Source organism: Dendrobates tinctorius, unplaced genomic scaffold (assembly GCF_039654945.1).
Source record: "Dendrobates tinctorius isolate UK_male_01 unplaced genomic scaffold, ASM3965494v1 ptg000011l, whole genome shotgun sequence".
Lineage (NCBI taxonomy): Eukaryota > Metazoa > Chordata > Amphibia > Anura > Dendrobatidae > Dendrobates > Dendrobates tinctorius.
In genome coordinates, this window is record NW_027361679.1 from 46,126,715 (window position 1) to 46,153,632 (window position 26,918).

The following is a 26,918-nucleotide window of genomic DNA, read 5'->3' on the forward strand; positions in this document are numbered from 1 at the left end:
TCGGACGCACAAAAAATGCAACAGGATGCATTTTGTGCGCCCGGGCGCACACTACAAAAGAACGCATGCGCATACAAATGCGTACAAACGCATGACAATGCACACCCTTGTTAAGTATAGGGAAAAAAACCGCATGCGCATTTATGCGCAAAAACGCAGTGCAAAAAAACGCAAGTGTGAAAGTAGCCTAACTGTTTGGGGGCTGTGGACGCCAAACATATTCGGATTAGGAAACCTGCTGGAAGTGGATCCGAGTATTTCAATTACAAAAAATATTTTTCTGTTCTCATGGCGATTGTAGATGCTGATTGTCAATTTGTCGCCGTGGAGGTTGGCTCATTTGGACAAGGAAATGACTCACAGACTTTCAAAAACTCTGACATGGGCCAATGTTTGTATGGGAATAATTTACATTTTCCAATACCACAACCTGTTCCGAACACTGAAGGACTGCCAATGCCATTTGTTGTGGTTGGGGATGAGGCCTTTCAAATGTGTGCCAACCTTATAAAACCGTACTCAATTCGGGACTTGAATCACACCAAACGGATTTACAACTACCAACTGACAAGGGCACGAAGAACTGTGGAGTGTGCATTTGGTTTGCTGGCATCTAAATGGCGCATTTTGGGAACACCCATCAATCTAAAAACTGAGACAATTGATGAGGTTCTGAAAGTGTGTGTTGTTCTGCACAATTCCTGGCAAAAGAGCGACCCAACTTAGAACTTGAGGAACCTGTTGCTACCACATTGCAAGATTACCAAGATCAGCCTCTGAGGACTTCAGTGGAAGTTGCCCAAATGAGGGATAAATTTGCTGCCTACTTTGTTTTTGATATTGGACGTGTGGCATGGCAAGACAAAATGGTTTAAGCCGCTAATAAATGTACCTGTAATGTTTGCTGACTTTAACACCTTCACTGTAACTTTAATAGTAAACACCTTGACTGTAACACCCGTTAATACTTTACTCAACAATACACACATGTTTAAATAAAGAGATAAAGAAAACAAAGGGAGACAGGGATTGTGAAAATTTTTTTAATTTAACACTTCCTGAACCTGCTCATTCTGAAGAACGCATGTGTATTGAACGTCCTTGCGTACCAATCCATTCCTATCACCATGAAAATACTGTCCAGTCTGCAGGCAGCATGTTATAGAGCAGGAGGAGCCCAGAAGATTGATATGTGGTTTTATGAGAAAAGACGCATTATAACCTGTGATTTAATCATTTACACCTCTGCTCTTTCTGGGTGTTTGGGTCCAGTGGGCGGTCCTATTAGTGACTGACAGCTATCACTATGCATTCTTATACAAGGAAAGTTGTCAGTCACTGATAGAACCACCCACTGGACCTAAACACCCAGAAAGTGCAAAGGTGTAAATGATTAAATCACAGGTTATAATGTGGTTGCCTGATCGCTTGTACTATATACAGAAATTCCACAGTGTCTCCATTTCTTAAAAAAAATCTGTGAACACTATACACAGGATTATCATCAATGCGAGAACGGGGGCCTTTAGCAGGCCCCTGGCCACCATGACAACACATCAACACCCCACCTTCGCATTACCCCTTCTCCACCCTGTTTGCATGCTTTTATTTCACTGTCTTTGAAAGCCATGTTTGTGCAGGGAGTGTTACGTGTGACCTTACCCTGAGTGACTATTGCGGTCATGTGGATATGTGGCTGAAAGCTTTTCCTATTCTACCATATCAAAATAATGGAGTTGGACGTAACTGTGTTGTCGCCATCCAAAGTCAGTGCTCACCACATTTAATATGGCATGACCTATCCTTCACTACACAAACTTCAAAGTTGGACATAGTTTCTTATCAGATTCCCATGTAAGCTATTGGTATTCTAATGCAATTGATATTCTATCTCACAGATATCCAAAGAAGTATACCTTTATATCATCCCTGCAGGTTTGTAAATGTTTCTGTTTACTAGAGAAAAGTGCTATTTCTTGTATTTTGCAATATTTTATTTTGATCAGCATAAAAAAAAATATATGTTTTAGGTTATGTGCACAATGGGCATGTGCTCCACTGGTTTTCCTGGAGAGGAATGTACCGTGTATCTGGCTTCATTCAGAAAACTGGTCTTATTAATGTGCCAGTCATATCTACGAATTGTAGGTGACTGCATCCGTGTGCAGGTCCATGCACTTGTCTAACGTGCCATACGCCACAGTTCAAGCTAGCGTCATCTGGTGTGGATGTTACAGCTGCAGTTATTCCGCAGGGGCATTGCCTCATGTCGATGTCCTTTTAGGCCCCATTAACACTGTCTTGATTTGTGTATGTGTTCCATTCATGTTAATAGTGATACCAGTTTTTAACTATGATTTTTAAATATGAAAAAAAGAAGGTATATGCACAAACACTTATTTCAATGGGTTAAATTGATGTACACAATTTAGATTGTATTGAACCACCTCTTTAAGTATTTAAAGGGCATCTTGTCAGTAGGATTAACCCTCCTAAGCTGTCTATATGGGAATGTAGGTTGTAGGATGCTGAATAAAATTATATCTTGATATCTACGAGCTGATATCTTATTCCAGTGAAATCCATATTTTTTCTGTAAATGTGCTGTTAAGATCTATGGGCCTTACACTGATCTGCATGAGAATCTGCCTCCAGAGCTTATTTTATATGAAATGGGGATTTACCAGTGTGAGACATGTAATGGCTCTCCTGATCTCATTTCACAGCTGTGTGTAATTAGAAGACAGACCTACAATACAGCAGAGCTGTGAGAGCTGTAGCAAATGTGTTTGTAATGAGACAAAGTTCAGTTCTACTGTCCTGTGTTAGTTGCATGTCTTATACTGGTAGCATCCCCTTTTATATAAAATAATCTCTGGAGGCAGATCCTCATGCAGATCAGTGTCCCGCCCATATCCCAGGCCAGCTCATTTATATTTAAGAAAAAGGTGGATTCTCTGGAATAAAACATCAGGTCGCATATATGAAAGGCATGCCCATATGGATGGCTTAGGAGGGATGATCCTATTGACAGATTCCCATTAACTAGTTTTTCGGTTAAGTTGATGTTTTGCTGCACTCCCAAGTAGTCACGAACCCCCTCTGCCTTCTAATCACAACCATGTCCCTCATCTACTATCCCCAAAAGTCAAACTGCCTTCACTTTCCCTGGCAGTCACAGCACCAGGCCCATTTACCACCAGCAGTGCAAGGCTCCATGGTAGCAGATAGTTCCCCTTTAAATAAGCAGCATGTTTTAACTATTTAAAGTCTGTTTAAAATGATCTCCAGAATTACTGTTCTGCATGTCTAATGATATATACATATATATAGGTTTTACAGTGGAGTGGGTGAATTGAACAACCTTGAATTAAAGAAGCTACTTGCTGGCCAAGAAAAGGTAACCAACACAGTCGGGCATGGACATAATTCAGAAATTTCTGGTTTTATTATAGTTTAGCAATAAAAGTTGAGTCAGGTATAAATTAAATGATGCTTCAGTCATTGCTTACAAATAGTCGTGTTCCCATATTGCTAAGATACTCTATATAATGGCTAGCTTGCCACCCCCGCCCCATGTTACTGAAAATCAAGAGGCTGACCTCCTGCACTTTAATGGAGCTGTGCTTTAGTTCTCTACATGGCAGCAGCCATCGAATCACAGTATTTCAAAAAGCTGTGATTGTGGCTCCTTTATTATTAGGGCCTGCGAAGGTCCTACAAAGCCTACAGGAAGGGAGTAGTTCTGTAAACTATAATGTGGAGAAATATGTTCGGAGGATGTGGAGTCTATTTATCACTATCCAGCCAAGTTTATAGTTTCAGCAAAAGAAGCAGAGCAGGAGCCAGCAGTCTAGTTTCCAATGTGATTAGGTGGCCTTCATGTAAACAGAACGAATCATCCTATTTTAGCTGTAATTATTTACTGCCATTTATGCAAGGAGCGTTAGAAAATTCATGCATTCACATTAGTGACTGCTTACCAGTTTTAGTGTGTTAAACTTGCCACATTATTATATCTATTGATCACATGATGAATAAAAAATAGGGTCCGATGCTTCCGAGATTTTGTGGCAAAAACTGTAGCATAAAAGCTTTCAAAAGTCACAAGATCTTTTGGCACAACTTCGAGCTGCGCCTCATGGCAGAATGGGGCATGCTGACTGCTTCTCCTGAAATTTATGACATGCAGCAGCATTTGCTATGCCACAAATCTTACTCCAGGAGGGGTATATGGGAGTGCCCAATACTCGAATGCCTCTTTTGATTCATGAAGAGGCAAGCACCTACAGCACATGTCCTTTCATCAAGCCCAACATGAACAACACTGGTCTTGATCGGGCCCATAGTTTTTAATTTTTAATTTCTCATCTGCATTGCATACATATTAGCTTGTAAAGTTTAGATTATAATTTATAAGTCCAAGGGGGCGTTTCCAGTAATTCATCTCTGAAGGCGTTTACTTTCACTTTCATGTTTTGGACCATTCATAAGAGACGTCATTCAGGGTCAAAAAAGAGCATGCCAAAAGAGAGTGGCAGCTCAGGCATTCTCCTGTGTTAGAAATGTAATGGCAGATAGCCCTGCTCTACAGTATGCCCGAATCTCTGCAACTACTGTGTAGAATGGAGCAAAGCTGTGTGTGAGCACAAACCCTTCCAGATTTCATCTCAGGGCATTGTCAGCTCTTCTCCCTTCTTCTCCCATATCATGATATGAAAACTGAAAATGTCTGTAATGGCACTGAACTCTAGTAGACTATGTAATTCAGAGTAGATGGAGAGATCTGAGCTGTCTGTCATAACAGCTCACATAGTATTCTTCTGACTTTCTAGGGGGTGTATTTTTTTTTCCACTGCATGACGCCTCCTGCTAATAATTGGTCAATTTCATGCAGGGAAAAAAGTACATACACACAGACACACATCTTTGTTAATAATGTCTCTCTTATAAATTGTAAGCCAAACTTTACAAGCTAATATCTCCACAACAGAGAAAATGTAAAAAAACCCTCTATTTTATTCAGTTCTGCAGCTCCTATACCGTGATGTGTCCTGTTTAACACGCTCAAACTACTGAATGGTCCTCTTTCAATGAGTTTGAACCTATAATTTAATTTTTCACTTTCCTGGAATTTTTAGGCAAAATATTGCACATTGCAGAGCTGTTCTTAGTAAATAATGACAGAACCCCAACCGACAGTCAGAAAACACTTTTGTCAAATCCTCGTAGCTTCCAGTGTGAACATAGCGTTACAATAACCTATCTTATATAGTTTGCCACCCTGTAGTTTATTATGTTGGGCTGATAAATAACTGGTCAAAAGAAAATGGTTTTGCTGTTGTGTTGCATATGTAGAGAGCACAGTGAGCTGCTTCATTGCATTTACTTCTTTTTCTTGTAACAGGATGTGATTGGATGGTATAAATTTCGCCATAACACTGAACAAACAATAACTTTCAGGGAGAAGGTTTTGCAACACAACCTTCAGACTTACTTTTCTAATCCAGAACTTGTTTTCTTATTGGTCACGTCACACTCTACAACGGAGACCGAATCTACTCACCTCATGGAGTACGCTTTACATAAACCACAAGATGAGTAAGTGCATATGTAGAAAATAAAAATTGGCTATTCGTCCCCTTTTAAATCCCTGCTGGTCCATCGCCAATGTTTTGTTGTTCACTGCCTGCCTTTACCAGTTTAGCATTGATGACTTGCCATCCATACCTGTAAAATCTGTCTCATTTCGTATGTGCAGGTGTCACTGCTGAGGCCAGTGATTGGCTGCAGAAATCACATGCACATAGACCCCTATGCACATAGACTATTGTAGTAAGAGGATGGTGCGGATTTAAACAAGACTTGTCACTAGGTCAAAAGTGGCCAGTGGCTCTTATTTTGTTCCCACTGCTGCCCTTAGTATGACGTTTTTTGTTGTTTTTTAAATCCGCCATATGGTTTCATACATATGAGCTTTTTTATGTAGTGCTAATTGTTATGGTGTTTACCAAGATGGCGTGGCTCACAGAACTCCCTGGGGGCGTGGCTCACAGAACTCCCTTCCCTGGGGGCGTATCTTTAGGCTGCTTTGCATTATTACCCTCTGAGCCATGCCCCCACATAAAGACCATAAAAATGATCACTAAGCAAAAGGCACATATCTCTGGAACCGTGTGACGGATTTCAAAAACGAAAAAGAGAAATGCTTGGGAGGAGCTGGTATAAAAAACAAAACAAAAAAAAACTGGCCTTTTTTGACCTAGTGACATGTCTTCTTTAAGAGGTAAGGTATGATTATTTTTATATTGTGTTTACTGCTGTTTTAATGAACTTAGAAAAAAAATTGGATAACCGGTATCTTCCATCCTGTGCCTAGTGGTGTTTTCCTGTAATAAAACCTTTTCTTCATGTTATTAAAGCAATGTTGTTATTATTATTAAGTATCCATTAGGTCTATTGTAGGCATAATGATTTTTATTTGAATTTATTAATTTTTTATATGTGAAAAAAATGTAAAAAAAATTGTTCTGCCAGCAAAAGGGTTACTCATATATAGGTGTAATTAAATAATTCTATACTGGTGGCTAAATTCTATAGCACTTGTGTTCTATGAAATGATATTTGAGAAAAAATATACCTATTTATACTGTAATTAGAACATTGTTTAAGGTAACACCTTACTGATGTGTGGCAGAAAGCCAGCCATCAGGTGCAGAAAAATCAAGAACAAATCAGATGCGTGAGATATGCACTTTGTTCTCCTTCATGATGTTTTTCTTATTGTCCCAGTCTTTTACAGAAAGTGCCTCTTATAATTACCAACTTAGGGTTATCAGAACAACAGGGATACAGCACTTTATTTGGATCCTCTATGTCTGCTGGATTTAACCGTGCAGTTACAAATCACAGGTAGGGGCAGAAGTGTCAGCTACTGGTCAATGCTAAATTGTTTAATTAAAGGGAGGGTGGTGACAGGGGTTTTAATGTAACCAGATATCCTCTTTAAGGCTTATGTGGCAAACATTTAAAATAATACCAATTTGCTGTCATTATGTAGCACGATTCTGATTTTTTTTTCCAGAATTTTGCTATGTGTCCACCAATTGTCATTGGTACTGTGGAGGTGAAGCTACTGAGCTCCTTGATTGGGCAGAGGAGCTCAGTCTTCAGCAAGAGTCAGCCTGTGGAGAGTGTTGTGACTTGTACTGAGCTGCTGTAAGTAACTGGATCACAAGTATTGGAGAAAATGCGCGCCCAGGCTGCACTCCTGGGACACTAACTTAAAAGGAACCTGTCTGGTCCGATAACGCTATAAACCTTCAGATGTAGATTTAATCTGCAGGTTAAAAGTCTCCCCTTGTACCTCCTTCACTACTAGTGTTCTCCATTACCTAAACCTCTCCTTTCTGTATAAGCAAGTTAACCCTTACCTCCACTTCTGCATCCAGCCTCTGTTCTATCTGCTGTATTGTTTTCATCTGCATGGGGTAAGAGTTAACTTTCTCACACATGCCTTTCATAAATTGAAATAAAAGAGAATTCTTGAGCCTTCCTCTGGCTTTAAGCCCAACCCAGTTAGACCACTTTACAAGTGAATAAAAATGGGAGGAATAGGGCTAAGCAACAGCACATGTGAAAAAGACTTGGGTATACTAATTGATCACAGACTGAATATGAGTCAACAGTGTGATGCAGCAGTAAAAAAGGCAAATGCAATTCTAGGATGTATTAACAGAAGCATACAGTCTAGATCACGTGAAGTCATTATTGCCCTCTACTCCTATTTGGTCAGACCTCATCTGGAATACTGTGTCCAGTTTTGGGCGCCACATTTTAAAATAGACATCAACAAACTGGAGCAAGTTCAGAAAAGAGCGACCAGAATGGTGATCAGTCTGCAAACCCTGTCTTATGAGGAAAGGTTGCAGAAGAGAAGACTGAGAGGAGACTTAATAGCTGTCTACAAATAACTCAAGGGCTGTCACATTGTAGAAGGATCATCTTTATTCTCATTTGCACAAGGAAAGACTAGAAGCAATGGGATGAAACTGAATGGGAGGAGACACAGATTAGATATTAGAAAAAACTTTTTGACAGAGTGATCAATGAGTGGAACAGGCTGCCACGAGAGGTGGTGAGTTCTCCTTCAATAGAAGTCTTCAAACAGAGGCTGGACAGACATCTGTCTGGGATGATTTGGCGAATCCTGCTTTGAGCAGTGGGTTGGACCAGATGGCCCAGGAGGTCCCTTCCAACTCTACAATTCTAGGATTCTATGTGGTGGAAAAGTGTCATTTAGTATTTGGGTTGTAAAAAGGTTCCACTGCAAATCCTGAGAAACTGCTGGAAAATATGCTTGACAACTGTGCATGCAAATCAAGCAGATTTTGATTATAATATATATTTTTTTGCATACTTCCTTGCCTGCTCTAGTAGCTATATGCAAAACGCTTCCCTTTGCCCCCTGAATCCTGCTCCTGAGGAATAAGTAGTTGTAGGACACCCCACATTGTTCAGGCAGGGAATACAGAAAATGTGATGTTCCACACTTGATAAAGGCTTCTGTGTAAGCTGAGACATTGCATTTTTTATCCCCTGTCTGAATAAAGTGAGTTATGCTGGTGTTTATCTGCTTTTCATATTTAGAGTACGTTCTCATGATGAGTCTTCTGTGCGTTTTTGATGTTGTAGATCTTCAGGTGTATTTTTGCATCTCTTGCAGTACTTGCGTTGTTTTCATTGCAGTTTTGAGGGTTTTTTTTTCTTTTTACATGCAGTTTTTACGCTGCGGTCTGTCTCTTTTGGGTATGTCATATTTTAAATAAAGCGGATTTGTTTTTTTATATTTCCTAGTATTCCTTGTATTTCGCTGTGACAAACTTATTGATTGAGTCATGTGCAATTTCCAAGCTTTTTATTTTACCTGGTAAAAAAAGCAGTGGGCATGACACGTCTATAAATTCCATCCAGTTTGCAGGAACTGTGATACTCTATTTTTGCATAGCAAAAATATGTAGTGTCAAAAACTCAACATGAGAACATAACCATGAGCGTATGTGCACATGTTGTTTTTACACTAAAGAAATGCAGCAGTTTACAGTACCAGCAAAGTGTATGGGATTCCTTTAGTCTCATGCACACGTTGCTTATTTTTTCCTTGCAGATTAGAAGCAGTTTCAATTCTGCAGCATGTCAATTCTTTCACCGTTTTTCATCCATCCGACTGAGGAGAAAAAAAGCTAATATTTTATGCAGCGTTTTTCCTGCTAACAAATCAGTATTTGCAGACTGTTGTATGGTGTTGACTGATCTGTTTAAAGGGAACCTGTCATGTCCTCTTTATCATGTAAAAAGTGTGTTAGCTATGAAATGTGCATCAATAACACTTTTTTTTTTTTTATTAAAAACGGCGGTGTAATCTTGTGCACAAAGCACTTTGTATAGATAGATCGTACCTGCTCATTTAGTCCTAGGGGTGAGCTTCATTTCATGATTCAGTCATGATTGTTGTCGCCCATGCAATTTGAATGATGTTCCCGGGGTTGCGCCGACGTCGCTCAAATCCATTTGGAAAAATCCTGCACTTGCGCAGTGTATCGTGGAGCCGTGGATGCGCAGGGTCAATTGGGGAGCCGCGCATATGCAGTGACGAGTGGCTCCGTCCGCACAGTCAGTGAAACTGGGTACTACACACAGTAAAAGTGTGCATGCACAGCTCCCCAATACTGGGCAAGCGCGGCTTCCAGATCGGCACTGAATGAAATGAAGCACACCCCTACGACTAAATGAGCAGGTATGATTAACTATATAAAGTGCTTTCAGCACATAATTCGGCTGGTTTCACATTTGCGGATGTCAGAGCTGCGGAGGGCTGCGTAGTTCCTCCGTAAAGCTCTGCCTACTGCCGCGCCTCTTCTGTTTAGCTTTGCCTACGTTTGCATGCGACCTGCGTACCTATCTTTAACATTGGGTATGCAGGCCATGCGGATGTATGCGGATGCGTCCGCATGCGTCGTTTTGACGTTGCGTTGAACGCAACATGTTGCATTTTGTTGCGGTCGCCGCAGTGTCAAAACGACGCACGCGGACGCATCCACATACATCCGCATGGCCTGCATACCCAATGTTAAAGATAGGGTACGCAGTGGTCAGAGCTTCATGGAGGAACTACACGGCCCTCCGCAGCTCTGCCGAACGCTAGTGTGAAACTAACCATAGACAGTCGTTTTTAATGAAAATAACGGGTTAGTGATGCACATTGCATCAATAACAACGCACTGGGGACAGTTTGCATGGTACAAAGGACATGACAGGTGTCCTTCAATGGATTTTTTTCAATACTGTTCCCACTGCTTTTATTTTCTAACTTGTGTGCTACTTCCAATTCTTGCTAATGGAAATGTGTTCTATCCACCCCTGCAGCAATCTCATGTGACGACACGTTATTGTTGAAGACCAGAATACAGAGTCCCCTGTCAAGAAACGTTGCCACCAGTGCTGTGGAGTCGGTAAGCCAAACCTTCGACTCCTCAATTTCCTTGACTTCTGACTCCCCAGCACTGGTCACGACTGAGCATGTACATAAAGTGCAGCACAGATTCATCTCAACTAAAAGCCTAGATGCTTAGATCAGGAACAGAACAGACATTTATAGGACATTCAGAACTTTCCCAAATTTTTATGAAAACATTTACAGCACATCCTGCATTGTACTACTGTACCCAAATTATAGTTAGGTCCATATATATTTGGACAGAGACAACAATTTTCTAATTTTGGTTATAGACATTACCACAATGAATTTTAAACAAAACAATTCAGATGCAGTTGAAGTTCAGACTTTCAGCTTTCATTTGAGGGTATTCACATTAAAATTGGATGAAGGGTTTAGGAGTTTCAGCTCCTTAACATGTGCCACCCTGTTTTTAAAGGGACCAAAAGTAATTGGACAGATTAAATAATTGTAAATAAAATGTTCATTTCTAGTACTTGGTTGAAAACCCTTTGTTGGCAATGACTGCCTGAAGTCTTGAACTCATGGACAAAACCAGACGCTGTGTTTTGGGTCATTGTCCATCTGTAGTATGAAACGACGACCAATCACTTTGGCTACATTTGGCTGGATCTGAGCACACAGTATGGCTCTGAATACCTCAGAATTCATTTGGCTGCTTCTGTCCTGTGTCACATAATCAATAAACACTAGTGACCCAGTGCTACTGGCAGCCATGCATGCCCAAGCCATCACACTGCCTCCGCCGTGTTTTACAAATGATGTGGTATGCTTTGGATCATGAGCTGTACCACGCTTCGCCATACTTTTCTCTTTCCATCATTCTGGTAGAGGTTGATCTTGGTTTCATCTGTCCAAAGAATGTTCTTCCAGAACTGTGCTGGCTTTTTTAGATGTTTTTTTTAGCAAAGTCCAGTCTAGCCTTTTTATTCTTGATGCTTATGAGTGGCTTGCACCGTGCAGTGAACCCTATGTATTTACTTTCATGCAGTCTTCTCTTTATGGTAGATTTGGATATTGATACGCCTACCTCCTGGAGAGTGTTGTTCACTTGGTTGGCTGTTGTGAAGGGGTTTCTCTTCACCATGGAGACTATTCTGCGATCATCCACCAGTGTTGTCTCCTGTGGGCGCCCAGGTCTTTTTGCATTGATGAGTTCACCAGTGCTTTCTTTCTTTCTCAGGATGTACCAAACTGTAGATTTTGCCACTCCTAATGTTGTAGCAATTTCTTGGATGGGTTTTTTCTGTTTTTGCAGCTTAAGGATGGATGGCTTGTTTCACCTGCATGGAGGGCTCCTTTGACCGCATGTTTGATTCACAGCAAAACCTTCCAAATGCAAGCACCATACCTCAAATCAACTCCAGGCCTTTTATCTGCTTAATTGAGAATGACATAACGAAGGGATTGCCCACACCTGTCCATGAAATAGCCTTGGAGTCAATTGTCCAATTACTTTTGGTCCCTTTAAAAACAGGGTGGCACATGTTAAGGAGCTGAAACTTCTAAACCCTTCATCCAATTTTAATGTGGATACCCTCAAATGAAAGCTGAAAGTTTGAACTTCAACTGCATCTGAATTGTTTTGTTTAAAATTCATCGTGGTAATGTCAAGAACCAAAATTTGAAAAATGTTGTCTCTGTCCAAATATATATGGACCTATCTATATATATTTTTAAATAAATAATTAAAATTTGCACTTAATAATGAACCCTGTTGTGAATTTGCTTTCTGGCCTACCGCTGGTTACTACTGAATGTAGTGGAGCTGGTCAAATTGACAGAGGGGTTGCGAGTTCTCTTTCTGGGCTCCCTCTGGTGGTTACTGGAGGTAATGGAGCTGATCTGATTAACAGAGGCTTGCCACCTGATAATGAGGACGACGATTGGAGATCTGGGGTTTCAGACTGGGATTTAAGACAGCCGACTCCCTCTATCCCTGCTGGTGATTTTCTTCCTGCCTCCTGAAGTCTTAGTTTCCAGCTCAGTCCCTGCATGTTCAGCTAAGTATTCATTTGCTATTCTGTTAACATTTGATCTGGTTTTGTCTATTTCAGTTTTGTGTGGGTCAGCCAGCTCCGGCTGGGGCTGTGCTGAATCACCATCCATATGTTACAGCTTGTGCCAGTTTGTTTTTGTCCCTTATTAAATTGGCCTCTTTTTGCTCTGCTTTCAGAATATACCAGTGTGCTGATATAGTGGGCCAAGTCGTGCGACTTCAGTATTTTTTGCATCAGACGTGTTGGACTTTTTTGCAGGGTTTTTTGCGTGATTGCAGACAGTGTCTTTCCTTTCCTGTCTAGTCAGTGTGGGCCCCATCGTTTGCTCAGTCTATTTTCCTACCTGCGTTTGTGTTTTCATCTTGTCTCACCGACAATATATGTTTGGGGGTTATCTATTCCTTTGGGGTCTGTTGTGAGGCAGTTTAGATTTCCCCTTTCTTGCTTTCGGCTTAGTTAGCTCTCCGGCTGTGCCGAGGCGTCTAGGATCATCGTAGGTACGCTCCATGGCTACTGCTAGTGGTGTGGATAGGATCAGGGGTCTGCAATCTGCTTAGTTACCAACCTCTCTGGTTTTCTGTGGCTTAGCTTGGGCTTGCTCTCCTCCTCGGTGACCCAATCATAATAACATAACTACCTATCTTGGAGCAATCCAATTCATTTGTAATTTTTAGTTCACTACAAGCTAAAGGGGTTCATTATTTAGCGCAAATTTTAATTATTTATATTTTATTGATCACATTGGTGGCGTGTGTTACTAATTTGCAGCAAGTGTTCCTCTTTTTTTCTAGTTACTAGCGCCACCTACAGTCTATACTAGATTCTATATATATATATATATATATATATATATATATATATATATATATATATTTATATTTTGTTGGAGTGGGTGCATTTTAGGCTAAGTGCACACTCTGCAGATTTTTATCTGCGGAACCGCAGGTAAAATGACCTACGGATTGGCCTGCACTTTAGCCCTGCGGTTTATCATCTCTACAATGGAGGAGATGGTAAACTGCAGCAGAATCCGCAGAAAAGAAGTCACATGTCATTTCTTTCTGCGGATTCAAAACCGCAGCTTTTCCGCAGTTAAAAATCCGCTGCATGTGCACAGCAGAATGTAAATCTCATAGACTTACATTGTACTGTACACTGTCTGCAGAACTGCTGCGGCCAAAACCACAGCGGATCCGCAGCAAAAACCGCAGCGTGTGCACATAGCCTTATACCGACTCCACCAAAATGGACACCGACTCCACAACTCAGACTCCACTGCCCTGGTTGCCACAAAAGCACCAAGAGAGGGGATTTTAGTATTTTTTATAGATTATAATCAAAAATAGTCTATAATAAAAAAATTTTTTTTTTAGCAAAATTCCCCGACTCCGCTTTATATATTTAATGAAAATGACATGCGTTATTTTGACAGATCAGAGTTTTTTAATGAAGATGGCACTTTAAAGGAAGTGAATAAAATCACTGCGGTGTGTACAAGTTTACAAGAAGAACTGAAGGTATATGAATCTATGAATTTTTATCACACCCAGTTATCATTTAGAATATGTTTACATGGTCAAATATTAGGCCTGAATTGCAGTAGAAAAGAAGCTTTCTACAGAAAGCATATATGGGTTGGACATGTTATTGGATCGATTTGTCAGATTTTTTTTTAGAATAAATTTTAGGAAAATTAAATGTCCATAGTAGTTATTGAATGAAAACTTTCAATGTGGGATTGGGAATTAATTCACATTTCCTATTGTTACACATCTAGCTGTTGTATAAACAAATGTGTAATTGCACTTTCATTGCAATTTCATCGCACATGGAATTTATTTCCTGATTTCCAGTGCATTCATAATAAAATAAATGGAGTCAATGAAAAGTACAACTCGTCCCGCAAATAAAAAAAATCCCTCATACTGCTATATTGATGGAAAAATAAAGCGATGGTTCTTTGAATAAGTAGAGGAAAAACGAAAACGCAAAAACTGAAAATTGCAAGGTCATGAAGGGGTTAGCAGTGGCCTAAACAGTCTGTAGTTATTTGTGATCTCTTCCATTTACAGGAAACTTGCAGTCGTGTGGCAGACAGTGAAAATTTTGTAGAAAAGCTATTGCAGCAAGTTAACCAGCTGAAGATGCAAATCGCAAAAAAGAAACAACAACTTTGTAAACATGGTAATGGTAAGATTTTACAAGGATTTTGTTTTACACTTTATCATGTCTGTTTTGAGAATGTGATAAAAAGAAAAGTGTTGTAAAGAGTGCTGTAAAATAGTATGTAGTAATATTCACCATATTTCCAGTCACTTATGTTCTGATGTTTCTATTTACTATCACAGCAGCCTGTCATTGACACTAATAGTGATATTTTGGATACAGTTGCAGTTATTGATTGGCTGCAGTGGTCATGTCCTTCAAGACAGAGCAGGAAGTACACAGATAGGTAGGAGAGGCACGCCAAAGCATGCAGATTTCACTGTGAAATAAAACCTACAGCAGTATTTGCTATGCTTTAAATGCCAACATCCTAGAAAAACTAAAAAAAAAATAATAACGAGAAGTCCACTGCAAACTACGATAATCTATATTAAAGGGTATCTGTCGGAAGGTTTTTACTATGTAATCTGAACTGCATGATGTAAGGGCAAAGACAACCCGATTCCAGCGATGCATCACTTACTGGTCTGCTTGGTGCAATTTTTATAGAATCTTTGCTGTGGTTGTAGCAGTGGTCAAAATGCTGAACTGTCAATAACCCCATCCTCACCACTGATTCTCTGCTTCCTGTGTACACTGCATTGTCAGCAAGCTACAAATCAGCGGTGGGGGGCGGGATTACACAGATTAGCTGGACTACCTGGCGTATGGGATACCTACCGTATATACTCGTGTATAAGCCGACACCCCTAATTTTGTCTCAAAAAAACTGGGAAAACTTATTGACTCGCATATAAGCCGAGGGTGCACAGTGTGTGGCCCCAGATAATGCTGCACAGTGAGTGGCCGCAGATAATGCTGCACAGTGAGTGGCCCCTTATAATGCTGCACAGTGAGTGGCCCCAGTTATCTGCACAGTGTGTGGCCCCATCATATTGCTGCTGCTGCCGCTGCCTCCGTTACAAAAAAAAACAAGAAAAAAACAAAACTGTATACTCACCTCCGTCGCTGCCCCCTGCTCATCAGCGTTGCGGGCTCTGCAGTGACTGTGCAGGCAGAGGGTACGATTGTGCGCTCTGACCTGAATGTCACTGCTGAGGACGCAAGGTAGCAGAGCGCAGGGACAGGTGAATATGCCTCCCCCCCGTTCATACTCACCCGGTCCTGGTGCTTGTCTCTGCAGCTCCCCTGCTTGTTCCATGTAGTTGGCGCTGCTCTCTTCCTGCTTCAGCAGTCACGTGGTACCACTAATTAAATATGCGCATATTTAATGAGCGGGTACCATTTGACAGCTGAAGCAGGGAGAGAGCAGCGCCGACAACATGGAACAAGCAGGGGAGCAGCAGAGAAGGGTGAGTATGATCTGACACCCCCGCTCCCCCTCCCCCGCCGATCCCCCCCGTATTTAACTCGTGTATAAGCCGGGGGGGGGGGGGGGTGTGTGACTGTCAGCCCAAAAAAATGGGCTGAAAATCTCGGCTCATACACGAGTATATACTGTACTCATGCAGTGATAATCTCCTGCTGATAAAACGCTGACTTTATTGAAACAACAGCAAGCTACTGAGACACATTATTTGCTCTCAGATTAATAGCAAAAGTGTGCTGACTGATGCCCTTTTAATACAATTATACAGACCAAACAAGACAAAATCCATACAAGTTAAAGGACTCAGTACAGCACAGGATAACTGTTCACACCAAGTCCCACCGCTTTGTGCTTCACGGTGGGGCCAATCATTCATATACACCTTCACCTGCTTTTTCTCCTACGCCTCATTGGGGGACACAGAGATAATGGGTTTTATGCTGCTGCCACTAGGAGGACACTAAGTAATCAGAAAGAAAAAAGTTAACTCCTCCCCTGCAGTATACACCCCGCAGCTGGATGAGATATCTCCAGTTCTTGCTTAGTGTCTGTAGGAGGCAGTTGGGTCTGGTTTCAGACCCCACCGTTTTTATTTTAATTTTGAATTTTTCTGTAAATTTTTATTTTTTAATTAACAGAGTGAAGGGGGCGACGGTTCCTTTTTTACGGCCCGCTCTCCCCCGAACCAACAACAGGCAAGCATGTGGAGTAACCCTTCAAGTACCTTTCCTGCGACGTTTTTGGGGCTGATTCCTCTACCTTTGGCGATGATGCTTGATGGAAGTTCCCGTCCAGGGCAGGCGCATGTAATGTAGAAGACTGGGACAGCGCTTACATAGGCCCTGAATCAGCCCCATAGCTCTCCATCCCCGTATCATAGGGAGGGTCGATTGAGCGTGGCCCCTTTAAGAACTCCTCCATGTCTGCTTCATCCTGGAGGATGAGAGCCTGCATAGAGGACCGGACAGTGCTGAACGCTGGAGTGGAGGTATGCGGTCGGGTCCTGTCCCCCGGGAGTAGCGCTGATGTAGTCAGCGGCGGTGCACCCAGGAGTTCTCAGTGCCCATCGCGGCCCTCACCGTCGCTCCAGTCCCCGGCTTCCTGGCCTGCTAGGCCGTAATTTAAATGGCGCCGCCCCGGCCCCTACCTCGGGTAGGCTCAAAATCCAGGCCCTGGCTTTTCCGGCCTACTAGGCCGCAATTTGAATAGCGCCGCCCGCGCTATTGGTGCCTCCCCCCTCGCTTTGGCGCCTTTCAGCCAGTACGAGACGCGCGCTGCTAATCTCGGGGGCCATATCCTTTTTTCCTCAGCTGGACACAAGCTGTGAGGCGAGCAGCCGAATACCGGGTGTCACCGCAGGGCCACCGCCATTCCTCCCGAGGGACACAAGATAGGATCGGGTATGCTGCATCTACCCCAGATCAAAGCTTAACCCCTTCCCGGCACGTTCCCTGCAGCTGCAGGAGACTCTGCCGTTAACCCTTTCAGGAGCGCTATGTCTCAAGCTAAGGAAGCGAAGCGGGTTGCTAAAAAGCACACTGCGTGTGTACCTCTTGCAAGGCTGGCTTACCTAGTGCACAGACTAATCCGTTCTGCACTGACTGCGACCCGGCCTGCGCCCGGACCTGCGCTCAATCACCCCCTGCCGCCGCTGCCGACGGGTCTCCTGCGTCTAGTACCCCTGAGTGGGCTGCGTCCATGAAACGATTGGTAGAGTCTCTGACCCAGGCTGTATTCTCCCTTCGCGAGGGCTCTTTAAACCATAAGGCGTCCTTACCCCCCGAGGAAAGCTCTGGCGTTGAAAGGGAACCGTCCGCCAACAGGGGCCGTTCTCGTTGAAGGGATGGTCGGGGCTCTAGAAAGCGGACCCATGACGCTTCCTCTAGCCCTGTTCGCGCTTCTGCATCTGCGGCTCCTATCTCTCGCTCTCCCTCTACTGGAGTTCTCAGCGAGCACGACTCTGATTTTGATTCTGACACGTCTGCCCCTCAAAATCCTCCATCTGATCAAGAGTCACTTGATTATCTTATAGAATCAGTTAACAAGATCCTGAAGTTGGATGAGGATAATGTTCCCGCTCCAACACATCCTATTTCTCTTAAGAAAGCCAAGTGCGTGCGTAAGTTATTTACCAGCCATCCGGACTTTAAGGAAGTGGTTCAGCAACATAGAGATCGTCCGCATAAGCGATTCACAGGGCACAAGTCAACTCAGGCTAAATACCCCTTTGACCCAGACCTAATGAAGGATTGGTTACAGTCTCCTCCGGTGGACCCACCTGTATCGCGCCTGGCTTCAAAGACACTTCTGTCTGTGTCCGAGGGGTCATCAATCAAAAACCCCTCTGATCGTCAGATTGACTACCTTGCCCGTTCAGTTTTTGAAGCTTCAGGAGCAGCGCTTTTTCCATCTTCCGCGGCAGTTTGGGTCACAAAAGCAATGGGCAGAGGTCTTGATTACCTCCTTCCAGGACACCAATCTTCCTCCAGAAGCAACCGCGGTCGCCAGGCAGATAATTCACGCAGCGGACTTCGTAGTGGACGCCTCTTTTCACACCACCAACTGCGCGGCTCAAACTGCCGTTAATGCGGTCTCCATTAGAAGAGCCCTATGGCTATGTGACTGGCGGGCGGATGCCGCATCCAAAAGATCCTTGACTTCTCTCCCGTTTCAAACAGGTCGCCTTTTTGGAGAGACACTAGATCCTCATTTCTGATGCTACCGGGGGGGAAGCGTAAATTTCTGACTCAACAAAAAGCTGCTCGGCCATTTCGCAACCAACAGCCGGCGCGCTTTCGTTCCTTTCGCAACACCTCCGGTTGATCCTTCTCTTCCGGATCAGGTCCATCTTCGCGCAGGAACAGAGGCTCCCAGGTCTCGTACAGACCTAACCGTCCTTGGAAACCCAGACATAGGGCTTCTGGTTCCAAAGGAGCCAGGTCTCAGATCTACCCAATGACTTGTTGCGGTATCCGGCAGACGCCGAAAAAGTAGGCTGCCGTCTACTTTCCTTCAGCCACACCTGGCTTGCAGTCATCCACGACAAGTGGGTCAGGGAGCTAGTGTCCTCCGGATACAAGATAGAGTTTTCCTCTCCCCCCTCCAACTTGTTTTTTCCTTTCCTCTCCGCCCAAGGGAAAGACAAGAGCCTTCCTTCGGGCTGTTCAAGCTCTCTTAAGGGACGGCGTCATCATTCCGGTCCCTCATCACGAGAGATGCAGAGGATTTTATTCAAACCTTTTTGTGGTTCCAAAGAAAGACGGCTCGATGCGTCCCATTCTGGATCTCAAACTGTTAAATCAGTTCTTCACGGTTTGGCGATTCCGAATGGAATCTCTCCGGTCAGTGGTCGCTTCCATGGAAAAAGGAGAGTTCCTAGCATCCATCGACATCAAGGAAGCTTACCTTCACATTTCGATCTGCCCGTCTCACCAGCAGTTCCTGCGCTTTGCATTTCACGAGGAACACTTCCAGTTCGTGGCCTTGCCCTTCGGACTCCCCACTGACCCCAGAGTCTTTACCAAGGTCATGGCGGCTGTCATAGCCATTCTCCACTCTCGGGGAGTAGTAGTGTTACCGTATCTCGACGACCTGTTAATCAAGGGTCCGTCCCTTTCAGCCTGCGAAGAATCTGTGGAGATAACAATAAATACACTTTCACGTCTGGGGTGGAAGATAAACTTTGAAAAGTCTTCCCCGAAACCGGCTCAGCAAATCTCCTTTTTAGAAATGATCTTGGACACTTCCCGCGGTTTGGTCATTCTCCCTCCAGAAAAGACGCAAGCTTTACAACAGGCAGTGCGAACTCTTTCCCATCCCGCTTCTCACTCCATTCGTTTCAGCATGAGAGTCCTTGGAAAAATAGTAGCTGCCATGGAAGCAGTTCCGTTTGCACAGTTCCATCTGCGTCCCTTACAACAGCAGTTGCTGTCAGCTTGGGACAGGAACCCGTTCTCCCTGGAACGTCAGATCCTACTGTCCCTGTGGGTTAGGCAAGCCCTCAAGTGGTGAACTCAAGTCCTCCCTGAATCAAGGAAGGTCTTTTCTCCCAGTAAGATGGTTGATAGTAACCATGCTTCCGAGGGTCGTCAAGATGATCAGAGCAGAGGGAGTGCCTGTGATCCTAGTCGTGCCAGATTGGCCGCGCTGAGCATGGTATGCGGAACTAATACAGCTAGTCGCCGACGTTCCCTGGCGACTTCCAGATCGCTTGGATCTGCTTTCTCAGGGCCCGATTTACCACCAGAACTCCAGGGCCCTGTCTTTGGCGGCATGGCTGTTGAATCCTGGATTTTAGCACAGGCTGGATTCTCTCCCAACGTCATCTCCACCATGGTTAGTGATAGGAAGCCCGTATCCAGACGTATCTATCACCGCACCTGGAAAATATTCTTTTCATGGTGCAAGGATCATGGTCGTTCCCCTCTGGTATTCTCCATTCCGAGAATATTGGCGTTTCTTCAATCCGGACTAAGATCAGGTCTCGCGCTTAGCTCGCTCAAGGGCCAAATTTCGGCCTTGTCAGTGCTTTTCCAACAAAGAATTGCCACCAAACCTCAGGTGAGGACGTTTATTCAAGGAGTCTCCCATGTAGCCCCTCCTTATAGTAATCCATTAGAACCATGGGACCTTAACCTGGTTCTCGGGGCCTTACAAGAGGATTCTTTTGAACTGCTGCAGGACGTGTCATTGACCATCCTCTCTTGGAAAGTGGTCTTTCTAGTAGCCATCATGTCAATCAGACGAGTTTCGGAATTGGCAGCTCTGTCCTGCCGTTCTCCGTTCCTGAATTTTCATCAGGACAAGGTGGTTCTCAGAACGTCCCCGTCCTTCATGCTCAAGGTCATTTCCTCTTTCCATCTCAACGAGGAAATTTTGCCTTCCTTTTGTCTGGCACCAGTCCATCGCATTGAGAAAGCCCTCCACACCCTGGATGTGGTTAGGGCGCTGAGACGGTACATCTCGCGGATGGCTCCCTTCCGCAGGTCAGATGCCCTGTTCATACTTCCTCAGGGGCATAGGAAAGGCCTAGCCGCGTCCAAAGCAACGCTAGCCAGGTGTATTAGCTCTGCGATTCAGGAATCCTACCGTCAGGAACGCGCCCGTCCCTGCGGGGATTAAGGCGCACTCTACCCGTTCAGTGGGCGCCTTGTGGGCCATTCGGCACCAGGCCACGGCAGAACAGGTCTGAAAGGCTGCGACTTGGTCCTGTCTGCATACCTTTTCAAAACATTACCAAATTCATTCTCAGGCCTCTGCAGATGCAGCTCTCGGCAGACGCATCCTGCAAGTGGCAGTACCTCAGTCTTAACTCAGAGGTACATGGGGTATTAGCAGATGTATGCTCCCCACCCAGGGACTGCTTTAGGATGTCCCACTGTCTCTGTTTCCCCCAATGAGGCATAGGAGAAATAGGGATTTTTTGTGTACTCACCGTAAAATCCTTTTCTCCGAGCCATTCATTGGGGGACACAGCACCCGCCCTGTTTAGCCTACTGGCTCATTTGTAGCATTCTTAGGTTTTGACATAGTTCGTTACTGTTGACTGTTTAAGCTCCTACTGCTTTTTTCACTGAACTGGAGATGTCTCATCCAGCTGCGGGGTGTATACTGCAGGGGATGAGTTAAATTTTTTCTTTCTGATTGCTTAGTGTCCTCCTAGTGGCAGCAGCATAACAGGCACTGTCTCTGTGTCCCCAAATGAATGACTCTTGAGAAAAGGATTTTACGGTGAGTACACAAAAATCCCTATTTTCCCCTGAATCTCCACCCCCACTTCCTTTGTTCACAGCTCTGAATTAGAGCCAAAAAAGAGGAGATGGATGGAAAAAAAGATGAAAAGGTGTTTTTATATGGCTGGCTCCCGCCATGAAGCAGAGAGCGACTGTACTTGGTTTGAACAGTCATTCTTGTCTGACAGAGTCCATTTTAAAAGCATATAAACAAGCCTTCACTGCATAGGACAGACAGTGTGTCCCAGCATGCTATTCTAGGTGTTTATTAGGCAATACCCCCATCAATATGTGTCAGTACAAGAGACACAGCAAAAGTTAAGGAGATAATGACCTATACAGGTGCATTCCACAAAATTAGTTTATCATCAAAAAGTTAAGGTAGGCCTTGGAAATCAAGGTCCCAGAGTCTGTAGGAAGAGTGGAGAGACACAATCCAAGCTGCTTGAGGTCTAGTGTGAAGTTTCTACAATCAGAGATGGTTTGGGGAGCCATGCTATCTGCTGGTGTAGGTCCACTGTGTTTTATCAAGACCAAAGTCAGCGCAGCCGTCTACCAGGAAATTTTAGAGCACTTCATGCTTCCTTCTGCCGACAAGCTTTTTGGAGATGGAATAGTCATTCACCAACAGGACTTGGCACCTTTCCACAATGCCAAACGTACCAATACTTGGTTTAAAAACAACAGTATCACTGTGCTTGATTGGCCAGCACACTCTCCTGACCTTAACCCCATAGAGAATCTATGGGGTATTGTCAAGAGGAAGATGAGAGACACCAGACCCAACAATGCAGACGAGCTGAAGGCTGCTATCAAAGCAACCTGGGCTTCCATAACACCTCAGCAGTGCCACAGGCTGATCGCCTCCATGCCACACCGCATTGATGCAGTAATTGATGCCAAAGGAGCCCCGACCAAGTATTGAGTGCATTTACTGAACATACATTTCAGTAGGCCAACGTTTTGGATTTTAAAATCATTTTTCAAGCTGGTGTTATAAATTATTCTAATTTACTGAGATAATGACTTTTGGATTTTCATTGGCTGTAAGCCATAATCATCAACATTAACAGAAATAAACACTTGGAATAGATCACACTGTTTGTAATGACTCTATAAAATGTGAGTTTTACTTTCTGTATTGAAGAACTGAAATAAATTAACTTTTTGATTATATTCTAATTTTGTGAGATGCACCTGTAGGTATCAGATGATTTTTTTCATACGCTTGTTTGAACCCAGCCTATTTTTTCATAATTCCTGACCTCTAAGGTGCTTAGTATGTCCTTTTTTTCACATCCACAGTTATATAGAAAGCCTAATACCATTACCTATGTAATCTTTGCAATGGACTTGCTAATAATGGATGCCATAAAAACAATGTCTAAGTAAGTTAATCAATTTTTGTTCTACACACCCATCGGCTATAATGGGGGAAAAGTGGAATTAAAGAAAAAAATGGAAATGGGAAAAACTAGCACATTATTGCGCTTTTTTTTTTTTTTAAATACACTGATTCTTCATCTGTGTGAAAAAAATCATCTGAACTAACCTAATAACTTACATTGATCCTTCACTGTCCATTTTGAACACGGTTTAAAGAGAACAAAACAAAAAAACAGCTGTCTGATCAAGACAATAGGCTGCTGAAAGGCTGCCGTCTCCACTATTTCATCAGAGTGGGCGTCCACTTAGATGGAATATTGATGCGCTACAGTCAGTGTCTTTTGAATGGGTCACATGACTCACTGAGAACCGCAGTAACTAACAGTGGAAGGAGAGTATACATTGTATTTATTTTCTGTGGGGTACTAAATTGATAACACAGGAGCTGTCCAGTAGGGGATTCCCAGAAGTTGAACACTCAGTCATAAAAGTATAGCATATCCCAGCTATTTTCCATTAAACCCTTACTGCCATCGGATGTACTAGTACGTTCGATGGGAGTACCCCCCGCTTTGATGTGGGTTCCGGCGGTGAACCCCCCTCAAAGCTGGGACATGTCAGCTGTTATGAACAGCGGGCAAGAGTGTGGTTATGCACAATAAAATAAAAAAACCCTTCATATATATATATACGGCATATACAATATGTGAGTGTGTGTGTGTGTGTATTATATATATATATATATATATACCCACGTCTCTTATCAGGTTGGTGCATTGAATGACATGCATGCCTAGCTGACCATGTTTTTTTGCACATATTTGAGTCATATATTTAAAACTATGTGACTGTCTCCTATCTTGCATTTGTTTTTATAACCACCCTTCCAAATTATATATGGACCTTTATTTATTTGTAGGTCTGCTTTGACCACGCTGCTGCACTTGTCACTTTATACATTATGACTATTGGTTCCTTTATATAAAAAAAAAATGGGTTGTTTGATTTTATTGTGCATTATCACTCTCGTTGAGTATAATTTTACTTGTAGAGACCTAAATTCCTTTCTTTTTGACCCTGTTTTGGCTTTTTGATGGATTTGTATGCTAACCTTTTAGGTCGTGGCACTTAGGTGTCGCTATCCCTTTATCATTCTAAGAATTTTTTTTTTTTTTTTACCTCTTATCTGTTGTCTTCTACATATTTATTAATAAAATTTGTATTTATCTATTTCTTATTTGCTCCTTTATCCAATTTTTGTTTTTTTGGGGGTATTTATGACTTATTTTTGGATGAGCTTTATTTTATTGACCCCCTTTTTGGAAATATTCATAGACTGGGTTTTTTTTCTTGCGGAGACAGAGCTACGGTCTCTAAAGACACGCCGCATGTACGGTGACACAGGGCCGCCGAATGTGGCCATGCACTTATAGTGGAGACGGGATTTCATAAACTCCCCTCCACTATTCTGTAACATCTGGTCGCTGCGGATTGTATTTCCGGCGCGATTGCTGGAAGCGCTTGTTAAATGTTGGTCAGAGTTTGACAGCGGCATTTAACTGGTTAATAGCCGCGGGTGGATCACGATTCCACCAGCGGCTATTGCGGGCACATGTCAGCTGTTCAAAACAGCTGACATGTCCCGAGAAAGATGTGGGCTCACCGCCGGAGCCCACATCAAAGGAAGGGAGTCCGTCATCGGCGTAAATAGATGCCCGATGTTGGAAAGGAGTTAAGGGGGTTAAATTATAAATCAATGGTGGATCTGGCTATTGGCATAACCTGGCTTAACTGAAGTGTCTGATGGACTTGCCCAAACTCTACAATCTCTTCTAACAGATGATTGTAACATTCCCATTAATCAACTTTAAAAGGCTTTATGATTTTTTTCAGGAGAAAAAGCCTGTTTTGTTCAGCATCAGTAGGTTTAATAGTACACCTTTTATATTGTAGGCAAGAAAGAATTGTCACTCCCCGAAGAAAATGTGTTCCTGTGTCAAGCTTTGCGCAAGTTTTTCCCTAATTTTGCTGTTCTACAGTCCTCCTCCCTCACTGTGCATGGGGAGACCATACCACACATCTGTGACACCAACCATAGCTGCTCTGATCTGAATAATCTTACCTTATTACTTCAACCTGGTGACCTCTCTAAAGTTTCTATGCAGAAAGCTGGCAAGCGAAAAAGACCACCTCTAAAAAGGAAAGCTTGTTTACTAAGAGCGACGACAAGAAGTACCACACAACAGAAGAACAGCACTGATGACCGAATACTGTTCAGTAGTGGCACCGAAACAGATGACTCTGAGCAGCTAAGAATTGACTGGACGAGTTCACAATCACCCACATTTTAGTAGTTTCAAATAGGAATGGCAGGACCTGAGATGTGAGCTCAACTCTTACAGCAAATGCTGCTTTAGAAGAACACGTTTTTTTAGTTGCTGGAGTGAAATAATTTGTTTTTATATCTTAAATATACTGAAGTGCTTCATATTCTCCATTTTGTACTTGTCCGCTTCATGAGTTTGTTGCAAGGATGCTTATCTTTAATCTAGTGGTGAGCCCAAGTGCTTGGTACTCGACTTTGCCTAGGATGCTCGGGTATGCACCGAGTATTGCGGGTTTTCGAGTTACATGTTTGAGTCCCCATGCCCACGTGTTTTGTGGCTGTCTAACAGCCGCAAAATATATGGCCACAGGAACTTGAACATATCACTCGAGCACCCACGATACTCTGTGCATACCCGAGCACCCTAGGCAAACTCGAGTAACCAGCACTTGCACTCATCACTACTTAAAAGCAATAAATTTATTTTCTAACTTTAGTGTCTTTACTGATAATGAACTCCTTTGCTAATATTAGTGGTAAGTTGGGTTTAGGTTCCCATGGTCAATAAATATCCACAAATATTTCCAAAACAATCTTTAATTAACAAAACACTTATTAAACTTCACAAATCTTTGGGTCTTTGAGGTAGGCAGGGTCCTTGTATGTGACAGGCATAAACCCTAGAAGACAAATTTCATGCGTTATTATGTATAAAATCATGACGGGAAGAAAACGGCTCAAACCACAACTTACCCATAATAGTCGCCCTTTTAATGGCTTTAGCTACTGCCCTTTGTTTCAGACCACATAACCCTGAAATAGAAGTAACAATGCAATTGTTACAGTGGCATGTAAAAGTTTGAGGACCCCAGGTCAAAATTACTTTTGTTGTGTTTCAGTTAAGCAATTTGAAGAAGAAATGATCTCCCCAAGGCCTAACTTTAAAGACTTTTGAAAGTATCACAGCTTGTAAATGCTTTTTTTGTAGCCAGCCAAGAGTCTTTCAATTCTTCCTTGGAAAATTCTTTCAGTTCTGTGAGATTCCTAGGTCGTCTTGCATGCACTGCTATTTTGAGGTCTAGCCACAGATTTTCAATGATGTTCAGATCAGGGGACTGTGAGGGTCATTGTAAAACTTTCAGCTTGCGCCTTTTGAGGTAGTCTATTGTGGATATTGGTGTGTTTAGGATAATTATCCATTCGTAGAAGCCATCTTTTCAACATCAGCTTTTTTACAGTTGGTGTTATAGTTGCATCAAGAATTTGTTGAAATTTTATTAAATCCATTATTCCCTCTACCAGTGAAATGTTCCCCATGACGTTGGCTGCAACACAACCCCAAAGCATGAATGATCCACCCACCACCATGCTTACTGGTTGGCGAGATGTTCTCTACCTGAAATGTTGTGCCCTTATCTCCACA

The 26,918-nt window shown here is 42.9% G+C and overlaps 2 protein-coding genes across 4 annotated transcripts in view; one reads left to right on the plus strand and one right to left on the minus strand.

The window, feature by feature from the left end:
- The window catches only part of ABRAXAS1 (abraxas 1, BRCA1 A complex subunit), a 32,862-nt gene extending 7,196 nt beyond the window's left edge, over positions 1 to 25,666 (plus strand). Inside the window, exons 3-9 of one of the 2 annotated variants that reach the window (XM_073541841.1) lie at positions 1,899 to 1,935; positions 3,334 to 3,400; positions 5,408 to 5,601; positions 6,793 to 6,912; positions 13,949 to 14,033; positions 14,589 to 14,700; positions 25,123 to 25,666. In XM_073541841.1, coding sequence (XP_073397942.1) covers positions 1,899 to 1,935; positions 3,334 to 3,400; positions 5,408 to 5,601; positions 6,793 to 6,912; positions 13,949 to 14,033; positions 14,589 to 14,700; positions 25,123 to 25,520 — 1,013 coding nt within the window. In that variant the 3' untranslated portion in view covers positions 25,521 to 25,666. Of the gene's footprint in view, positions 1 to 1,898; positions 1,936 to 3,333; positions 3,401 to 5,407; positions 5,602 to 6,792; positions 6,913 to 13,948; positions 14,034 to 14,588; positions 14,707 to 25,122 lie in introns of both variants that reach the window. The other variant, XM_073541830.1, reaches the window with a different exon arrangement.
- A 408-nt stretch (positions 25,667 to 26,074) lies between these two features.
- Positions 26,075 to 26,918, minus strand: part of MRPS18C (mitochondrial ribosomal protein S18C) — a 33,058-nt gene continuing 32,214 nt past the window's right edge. For both annotated transcript variants that reach the window (XM_073541857.1, XM_073541867.1), the window contains exons 5-6: positions 26,249 to 26,308; positions 26,075 to 26,175 (exon numbers count right to left, since the gene is read on the minus strand). In XM_073541857.1, coding sequence (XP_073397958.1) covers positions 26,111 to 26,175; positions 26,249 to 26,308 — 125 coding nt within the window. In that variant the 3' untranslated portion in view covers positions 26,075 to 26,110. The remainder of the gene's footprint in view (positions 26,176 to 26,248; positions 26,309 to 26,918) is intronic.